The sequence below is a fragment of the Hordeum vulgare genome, chromosome 5H, assembly GCF_904849725.1.
Source record: "Hordeum vulgare subsp. vulgare chromosome 5H, MorexV3_pseudomolecules_assembly, whole genome shotgun sequence".
Classification (NCBI taxonomy): domain Eukaryota; kingdom Viridiplantae; phylum Streptophyta; class Magnoliopsida; order Poales; family Poaceae; genus Hordeum; species Hordeum vulgare.
The window spans coordinates 561,141,875-561,152,391 of NC_058522.1; the positions used below are offsets into that span (position 1 = coordinate 561,141,875).

At 43.7% G+C, this 10,517-nt stretch overlaps 1 protein-coding gene across 1 annotated transcript; it reads right to left on the reverse strand.

The window, feature by feature from the left end:
- Positions 1-3,932: 3,932 nt before the first annotated feature.
- LOC123399189 (protein trichome birefringence-like 34) lies at positions 3,933-6,129 on the reverse strand. The gene is made up of 4 exons (XM_045093620.1): positions 5,472-6,129; positions 5,146-5,317; positions 4,848-5,044; positions 3,933-4,757 (listed from the first exon to the last, which is right to left on the reverse strand). The coding sequence occupies exons 1-4, from the start codon at positions 6,074-6,076 to the stop codon at positions 4,205-4,207; spliced, it is 1,527 nt and encodes a 508-aa protein (XP_044949555.1). The 5' UTR covers positions 6,077-6,129; the 3' UTR covers positions 3,933-4,204.
- Between the last annotated feature and the right edge of the window lie 4,388 nt (positions 6,130-10,517).

Consider the following 10,517-nt stretch of genomic DNA (forward strand, 5'->3'; position numbering starts at 1 on the left):
TCACTCATCCCCTCTCGTAGATGGACATCACCATGATAGGTCTTCGTGCGCGTAGAAATTTTTTTTGTTTCCCATGCGACGTTCCCCAACAGTATTTTTCCTATAGAATTGATTCCGATATTGAGTCATTTACCACAGTTTCCTACTACCACCCCAACTATCTTTCATCCCTCTCCCCCCTTTGTTCGTACCGTTCTAGTCTTTTCATTCACAAATATAAGATGGTCTAGTTTTTTCGCGAATCAAATGTATATAGACATGTTTTAGTGTGGTTGTTCACTCATTTCAATCCATATGTAGTCTAGACTAAAATATCCAACATAATATATCCATGAATGGAGGGAGTAATTTGGAACTGATGTATTTCTGTTAAGCAAGTTACTGGAAGTGGATAATGCCCATTTATAAGGAAAAAGTGAACCTTTTTCTCCGAGAAAAACACACATAAAAAACCATGGGTTAGGAGTTTCCTTTTCCTTTCCAAAAATGAACAAACATGTGTAGCATGAATTTCAACCAGGGGTTAGGAGTTTCTTTCCGCGATGGATTTATTCCATGAGGTGGAGGCAATTCTTCTGCCCCTGTAGATTGACGCAGTTTGGGCCAGGATTTCCCTCACCATGATCCAAACCAAACAACCTAAGTAGAACCCACGTGGAACAGTTCTCTGCATGGACGGCCACGTGGATTAGAATGCAATCCCGAGCATTCCACATGGTCCAGGCCGTAACCAAACTACGCCTTAATGAGTCCATAGAAGAAGTATATATAAACACACATATCAGTAATTCTAATTTGCAGCAGGCTTACGAATCTCTGGCTATTCTAGTTTAGGGTAAAAAAGAGTAACAATATAGTTTCTCATGCTGGACAAATTCAGTATAACAAATGCGCCAAAATACATTTCCATTTTCCCACTAATTGTGCTAAGTATGTGAACACTATGAAAATTATATAGACATAATGTTTACACTGCTAATTCTCTTGATTATAACTAAACAATTATATGCAAAATAATAAATTATATGTTGTATATATATAAAATAATATATTTTTCACAACAATATAAGTTGTGGCATGTAACAAATATAGTATAAACATGTGAGGATGTTTTAACCAGTTTAGGCTCACAAAAACGTTGGTCCCTAACTAACATTTAACAATAGGAGATCATTTCATGCCACATGCCTTGGTAGCAAGAAAGGTGCCCGATTATGAAATGTAGAAACTCATTTGGTCGTTATATATGTTTGGAAAGTGATCGTGGATTAGAGAAAATTCATTATAGTCAAACTCAAATCTCTAGCTGGATAAAATAAACCTCAACATCGCGACAATAGAAGGAAACCTTGACTGTAAACGGTTATCTCATATGAGCAGTCGGGAATACAACTCACTCTAACCCTCCACAAGTGGCGCAATTGTTGTTCCAATCATATCATCACCTGCAAAGGGACATCGCAAGGCAATATGCAAGGTAGGACCTTTATAGCAAATAGTTCGGGAAACTCTATTCCATTGTGATAGGCATTACCTTCACAGTGATATATGCAACCTCATGTACACCCCAACCAAATTCCGACGTGATAGGCACTACCATCATTGAGGAACGAGGTCCCGACCCAACATCATACCTTCCTTCCAGTTCAACTTGCTCTCTCGGTTCCATCTAATTCAATGTGTTTTTTCATCTTCTAACAACCTCATCATAATTAGAGCTTTTCACAAATGTCATGAATTTGTCCTTGTTGTCAAGAATGTCGACATTGTTACTCAAATTGCCTCTTGTCCACATAATGAACATTAACAATTCTTTCCATCTTAAAAGCATTAGCAAGGAGCGTAATGTATCAATGACAATTATGCTACTTAATATTTAAAGCACACTACATTAAATATCTAAATATACCATGGCATTATATCCCTTCTTCCTTCCAACACATACCCTAAACCCGACCTTAGTTCTTGCCACAAACCGAAAAGATATGGCCAAATCTAAGACTTACTACACACCACAAACACCAAACTAACCTATGTTTCACGAGTTGAACAATGCATTTGGGACAAATAACTAAATTTATGCTTTGCCCAGAAGTAACAATGCTACCAAATAAAATTGATTCTACCCAACAAAGGACTCCGCTCTCTTGCGTGAGTTTGTGTGTCTAGAACCAACCGGGGCATTTATGGGAGAATACCCGACACACAAGGTCTCACCATGCAAAAAACTAGAAGCCACATTTGACATAGATAACACTAATACCTTTGTTTTAAGGAATATCGGTCGATATGTCAAGAAATTAGAAATTAAAAAAATCATAACATAGGTTAACAATAAAATAGACAAGTTCAATAGTAAATAGTACCTCATACAAATTGGGCTTTAAATTTGGCCCATCATTGATATTGATAACAAATAAATCGTTTTTGTCTTTTGACTTCTCTTTCAAATTTGGACTAGACTAGATATTTTTGGGACCATAGACTTATATTTTATGCATGTGCTAATTCCTTTTAAACTATTGTTTAAACTTTTAAAAGCCCAACCAAACTTGGGTAGTTAAGGTCATACGTTCATATGAGGGTTGCATCTAGGTCTTGCCTCACATGAGACCGAAGACTGACCTGCCTCAACCGACAATGTAGTGGGCCAGGCCCAATGCCGTGTCACCTCAAAGTGTTCACATGTGCGTGGTATGTTAAGGACTGTTTTTCTTTCTCTTTTCTCTTTTCTGTTTTTGCTTATATTTTTTATTTTTTAATATTTCATATATTTCTGAAACTAATTCACTTCCTTTTCTTGTACAAATTTCACCATACATTAAGAAATGTTCATATAATGTAAAATTTGTCCGTGTACTTTGTCAAACATTGTTAATTATATTTGCAAGAAAGTTCACGTACCAAGTTTTTTTTCTACAACCTTTAAAATTGTTTGTAGCATTCAAAATGATATTTGGGCCATTTCAGTGACGTTCAACGTGTGTCTTAGAAATGTTCGTCGTGTATTAATTTTTTTTCCTCATGAATTCAAAAATGTTCATCACATACTTTGAAAATGTTCGTCACATAATAAAAAATTGACATGGTGAGTTAAACAAAGTTCATTGCGTCTTTACAAAGAATTTAATCGCATAATAATAAAATGTTGATAACTGTAAAAGTTTATTTTTCAGAAGTTTAGTTCTTTAACCCGTTTGAGAAACAACTAATGACATCCAAGAAATGTTCAACATGTATTAGAAAATATTCCATACAATAAATATTCAAGATGATATATTTTCTCCTCGTGTACAAGAACGTTCACCATAAATTCAGAAAATTTTCATATTGCATTAAAAAAATCATTGTGTATTAAAATAAATGTTCAATGTACGTTAATAAAATATTCAGAGTGTATTTAGGAACAATATTGACTTGTGTTTCGAAATGTTCAGAAGGTGTTTTAAAAATGTTCAGGATGTAGTAAAAATATTGGCAGTGCATACCAAATATGGCAATGCGCATTTAACAAATATTCAACAAGTATTCAGAAAAATTCTCAGCGTGTATTTATGAAATGTTCAACGTGTATGTGAAAAATGTTCAACCTACATATGTAAAATGTTCAACGTGTTTTTGTATAAGTTTGACATGTATTTTTAAGATGAATACAATGAAAATAAATGAAAACAAAAATTTCAAACAAAACCGAAAGAAAGCTGGAATAAAAACAATGAAAACAAATTGGAAAACAGAAAGAACAAGAAAATTCAAAAATGAATAACAAGAAAAGCGGGTAAGAAAAAACATGAAAAAGATAACAAACAAAAAAAAGGTAAACCGGTGAGAATCATACAAAAACACTCAAAAAGCGTGGAAGGTTATCTGTACCGTTCCATAGAACGAATCTTCCCAAAGCGTGGAAGGCGAGATTATATGCTATGTCTCGATGTAGGAAAGATAAAGCTTTTGCTCGGTATGAGCGCCAATGCATTTGATACAAAGGGTTGAGCCAAACGTCTTCTTGCGCTGTTTTTAATAGTTCAATAACAAGCAACAGAATATAGTGCGGCCAGTGGTCAAAATCACTGTTTTGACCTTTAATCACATTTGAAGCTATTTCATGATTAATTTCATTAAGAAGGTCAAAACGGTGATTTTTTGCCCATCCCACTTACTCCGGTGACATGGTGTGCAACCCGTTTGTAACGTCATTTCGTCGTCATGAGACGATGTGCGCGTAGAGGAGGTGGTTCCATACGTCGGGCACGCCGGGGAGGCACCAATGGATGCAGTCCGCGTAGCTGCTCGGGTCCCTCCCCTGCGCGTCCGTGATGGGGTCCCACTGCCGCCGGTGCACCGACGGGTGCGCGTCCTTGCGCCGCTCCGACATCCCCGTCACCTTCACCAGCCGCACCGCCACGCCGCGCGCGCCCAGCCGCCGCGCCTGCTCCTCTACCGCACGCGCGAACGCCGGGTCCGACGTGTTGCCGCGCTGGTAGCGGCCCCCCTCCTCCGCCGCAGCGATCGGCTCCGTCTCGTTGTAGCACCCGTGGCTGGCGCCGCCGCCGGCGTCGTCACCCCACTCGTCGGAGGGGAGGTGGGTCGGCGACATGGTCACGAAGAAGAGGCGGGTGCGTGCGCGGTCGACGTGGAACTCGAGCCAGTCGGCCCACGTCGTGAGCGCCAGCTCGAACGCGCGCAGGCCGTCGACCGCCTTGGTCACCCCGTAGTGCTCGTTCTCTTTCGCCGCCGGTGTCTCGAACGACCCCCACCTGCAACGCATCCACCCACGCATCTATGAGCGAGGGTCAAACAAAAGTCAGCAGTAAGTCAACGGTTCAATGATCGGTAGTATTACTCACCGGACTTTGATGGAGGGGCGGCGCCACCAGAGGTAGGAGTTGAAGACGAGCACGTCGGCGTTCGTCCAGTGCCGGGCGTGCTTGACGATGGAGGCGGCGCGCACGGTGCGGTCGGCGACGCGGTGGTGCACCGGGTGGTCCGAGTTGGACTCCACCAGCAGCGGCGACCAGTAGAAGTCCACCGACGCGTTGTACTCCTGATATCAATTTTCATTTCAGTGTTCATGCGACTTTGCTCTCCTTTGATCGATCGATCATTCGATCATGTCAGTTGATTAATTGGTAAGTCGGAACGTACGTGGACGTTGAAGGAGACGAGGGATCCGGTGGAGTCGAGGGTCTTGTGGAGGCCCGGGGTGGCGGTGTCGATGAGGCACACCATGGACACCCACTGGTTCCGGTTCAGGGAGTCGCCCACGAAAGCCAGCCGCTTCCCGCGCAGCTTCTCCAGCAACTTCGCCGCGTCGAACCTGATCCATCGACCCTTTCGTTAAACTTCACGCATGCATGATAGCATGAGCAGTTGAACAACCGGCAGAGACATTGCAGCTTATTGTGCATAAGAGTACACGCTAGACCTACTTCACTATGCACGGCATGGACATGTGTGGGTATGGCACGTACCTAGGAAGGTCGCAGCCGTGCGGCTGCCACCGCCAGTGCTGGTACCGGAGGTCCGTCCTGCCGTACTTCCCGCATGCCAGGTTCTCCGACATGAACCGGCACGCGCTCTCCTTGTACAGAGGGTACGCCTCCTCGTCGTAAACCCACCGGCCGGAGGACATGTCACACTCGTCCACGCCCCGGCCACCACCGGCGGCAGCAACGGTAGGTGGCTCGGCGGCCGTGACCTCGCTGCTCCTGTTCGTCAGGGCCGAGGCAGGAGCAGCGGGAGGCGTAGACACGGTCGGTGGCCCCGCGGCGGTGAAGCCGCTGCTCCTGGTCGTCGTGGCCGAGATGGCGGCAGCGGGATGCGGAGGCACCGACGGCGGCTCGCCGGCGCTGTCCTTGCTCGTGACCGAGATGCCGGTAACGACGAACAGCACGACCACAAGTAGCAGGGACGAACGGAAGCAGAGGCTCCGTACGCTGATGCGCACCGTGACTACGGCCCACGCCCTCGTCGACTTCCTGGACTCGGCCTGCAGCTGTCGGCACGGCTCCTCAGGGTCGCCGCCGGCGTTTCGATACTTGCGCGGCGGAGCGCACCCGACCACCTTGACAGCCATCTGCCTCCGGCCTATCGTTTTAGCCAGCACGCATGCAGGCAGCACAATCAAATAGGGTAGTACAGCTTGCATGCACGGGTGAAGTTGTTCAGTCAATGCAATATGCTGCAGCAGGTGCAATGGCTTGTTGTAAAAGGATGTCTTTTAGGTGAGGGTTGTTGCCACTGATTGACCTCGTTTTGGGTGTACCGAAACCTGGTTTAGCAGCAGTCTCAACCTCTTTATTGTAGTGTGTTAGAAACCACACACGGACACTTTGAAAAATGAAGATATAGAGGTGATCGAGTGGATAAAATTGTTGGGCGTGATACTATTAATTCTATACTTTCCATTTGCTTGTAAGTTGAAGCACAAGAATACTTGGAGAATCGTATATGCGGAGCAGATGTCGGTGACCAAAATCTTATTGTGAGAGTCTTAACAGATTTAGGGTAAAACCATCCTACGGACTAGCATGTAGGCTAATTCGCATATACTGTAGCTAGGTAGTGATTAGATCCTCGCGCACCTAGAAACAAAATAGAAAGTGTGCACACTTAAAAAAAATTAAGGTCTATTTCAATTAACTTGCAATGGGCCTTAAAAATCAAGCGCTTTTTCATGATAAAAAATGTTTTCCAAAAATCTGGGTGTGCCATGGCACACGTGGCACACCCACTGGTTACGCCCCTGGATTAGATTAGTAGTTGGTGAATGTCATTGACGCATCCATCCTACGTCTGTGGACGTTTTGCTACGAGTAAAAAACATAAAACTATCACAATTCGGGCTATGGTTTTAAAAAGCTACCGATTTCTTTCCGCTGATGAATACAAAGTCTGGGGTTGGCTGTTTCAAAAAATATAAACCGTCCGTTGCTAGCGAAATAAGTCGGGTTGTGACTGCCAGGGCCAACTACTCAGGCCACGTGGCCAGACGCGCTAACGGAGCGACCAACGGTTGTTTTCCATACCGGTGCGGTCGGATCCGGGTCATAAATACCTAGCCGTCTCTATCCCCTTCGCTCCCCTGCTCCTACTCTCCTCACTCTCACTCCTCTTGCTCGCTCCGCCTAGCTCGCCACCAATGACGACAATAGCCTAGGTCGTTGCCCTCCCTTCCGCCATGCCTTCCTGGAACGACGGGGAAATGAGCTCAGACGATGATTGTGAGATCACCGGCATGGACATGGGGCTTTGGGTAAGTTCTTTTCTTGGCCAAACTAGGTTAGGGTTTTGGATCTTGCTTAATTAGGGTTGTTCTTGTGTCACTCATATGTATCTTGCTAAGTTAGGGTGAGGGTTGTTGCTGATTTAGGATTTTGCTGAGTTAGGGTTAGCGTTCCTGCTGAATTGGGGATTATTGTTTTGATGCAATGTTCCATTGTATTTTGCTTTGAGTGGTGATAAAATCTCTTGTTGTTGGTTATGTGGATGCAAGAGACACCTCACACCAATGTAGAGCCCCTTGTCTGTGGCCAACTTGAGCTTTCTGAACCCAAATGCATGATGCACCACATGAGGCCTATTACGTGTGTGGCTTCTAAGGGAACTTCAACTAGAATGTGTTTCTATGAATGACCACTGCAGGTTATATGCCAATCATTTTTTTGACGATTGCATCACTCTTATTTGTTACATTAGGATGTCCAATGCATGAGATGAGGCAGGAAATTAAGTAAGAAGTTTCATTAACTGAAACTGTTTTAGTCATTTTTGTTAGGCAACAAATTGAGTAGGAAGTTTCATTAACTAAATCAGTTTTTAGTAATTTGTGCAGGAAACAATAATTTCAGTAGGCATATGCAGAATAGCCATTGTTAGGCATTGCAATAGGTCTTCGAATTCTTAGTTTTCAAATATTGGCAGATGGTGTGAACTGTGGTATTGTTGAGTGGGTTGACATGCCTTGGTCTCCTGTTCTTCGGAAATGTTTGTCCCAGCTATAGGGAATGTTTCATGAGAAGAATTGTGGAAGGGTACTTGACAAGCAAATGTTTTAGAAACAATTGGCCAAGCTTAAGAGTGAAAATGACAAGATGTGCAGTGAGTACAACAAGCTTGCTGAAGATGTAGCACTGATGTTTGATTGGCAAGATGGTAGGGTGGATAACATGGTGTACTAAAAAGTAATTGAGAATGATGAGCTTGAGAAGAAGAACAAGAAGAAAGAGCTAGAGGTGCAATCTAGGTCGTTGGAGGTGCAGATGGAAATGCCAAAACTTGCCAAGGAGCAGAGGTGCATTTTGCACGGCCAAGCTGACATTATCAAGAACACCGGGAAGGCCACGAAAGAGGTTCAAGTTGACATAGATCTTCTTGAAAAACAGAAGAAAAGCTTGAGCATGTGGTTGGTGAGCTGTTGAAAGATGTCTATGGGAGGAAGGAGAAGAAGGTCATCCTTGAGTCATGAAGTGTTGGCTATGGTGGTGAAGTACATCCAAGGCCTAATAGTCTCATGTGAAGATATGGGTGTTGGAAATATGCCCTAGAGGCAATAATAAAATAGTTATTATTACATTTCCTTTTTCAAGATAATCATTTATTATCCATGCTATAACTATATTGAATGGAAACATAAATGCATGTGTGGATATATAGACAAAACTGTGTCCCTAGTGAGTCTCTAGTTGACTAGCTTGTTGGTCAAGGATGGTTAATGTTTCCTAGCCATAGACAAGTGTTGTCACTTGATGACGGGAGCACATCATTAGGAGAATGATGTGATGGACAAGACCCAAACTATGAACGTATCATATGATCGTGTCATTTTGTTGCTATTGTTTTCTGCATGTCAAGTAGTCATTCCTATGACTGTGAGATCATGTAACTCACTAACACCGGAGGAATGCCTTGTGTGTATCAAACGTCGTAACGTTAGTGGGTGACTATAAAGGTACTCTACATGCATCTCCGAAGGTGTCCGTTGAGTTAGCATGGATCAAGACTGGGATTTGTCACTCCGTGTGACGGAGAGGTATCTCGGGACCCAATCGGCAATACAACATCACATATAATCCTTGCAAGCAATGTGACTAAATAGTTAGTCACGGGATCTTGTATTGCGGAACGAGTAAAGAGACTTGCCGGTAAAGAGATTGAAATAGGTATAGAGATACCGACAATCAAATCTCGGGCAAGTAACATACCGAAGGACAAAGGGAATGGTATACGGGATTATATGAATCCTTGGCATAGAGGTTCAACCAATAAGATCTTCGTAGAATATGTAGGACCCCATATGGACATCCACGTCGAGCTATTGGATATTGACTGGAGAGTTTCTCAGGTCATGTCTGCATAGTTCTCGAACCGCAGGGTCTCCACATTTAAGGTTCGGTGATGTTTCAGTATAGTTGAATTATAGGTGTTGGTGACCGAATTTTTGTTTGGAGTCCCGAATGATATCCCGGACATCGCGAGGGTTTCTGGAATGGTCCGAAAATGAAGATTGATATATAGGAAGTTGGTATTTGGATTCTGGAAGGATTTCGGGCATTGCCGGCAGTGTACTGGGAGTGACGGATGGGTACCGGTGGGCCCACCACTTCCCAAGAGGGCCACGTGGACTTGATGGTGGCGCAATAGCCCTTAGTGGGTTGTCTAGTCAACCAAAGAAAGCCCATGAGGTAAAAATGGAAAAAACCAAAAGAGGTGGACAACTTGGGGAGGAGTCCTACTCCAAGTAGGATTGGAGGAGGACTCCTCCTCCCTAGCTTCGGCTGAGTCGAAGGAGGTTCTCCTTGGTGCTTAAGGCTAGCCCCTCCTTCCTCCTATATATACTAGAGGTTTTGGGTTTTTGAGACACAATTTCAGCCACGTGCAACCCACTCCTCTAGTTCGTAGTTCTTCCTCTAGATCGGATTTCTGCGGTGCTTAGGCGAAGCCCTGCGGGAATAGATCACCACCATCATCGGCACGCCGTCACGCTGCCAGAGAACTCATCTAGTTCCCCGTCTCTCTTGCTGGATAAAGAAGGCGGAGATCGTCATCAAGCTGTACGTGTGTTGAACGCGAAGGTGCCATCCGTTCGGTACTAGATCGGGACTGATCGTGGGACGGTGGCGATTTGGATCGCGAAGACGTTCCACTACATCAACCGCGTTTCTTAACGCTTCCTGCTTAGAGATCTACAAGGGTATGTAGATCCGATCTCCCTCTCGTAGATAATCATCACTATGATAGGTCTTCGTGTGCGTAGGAAAATCTTTGTTTCCCATGCAACGTTCCCCAACAATGGGTGTACATTTTGAGTTAATGATAAGTTAACCTAGGCTAGGGCAATGCATGTGAACTCTAATGTCTTATGTTTGAACCTCATTTGCTATGTTCTTAAGTATGTTGTAATGGATATTATTTGCTATGTTCTTAAGTATATGTTCAAGTGGATCTTCTATGTTATGGTTTTATATTACAACCTGTGGTTTATATTACAACCTGTGGTTTTATATTACAATTTTAAT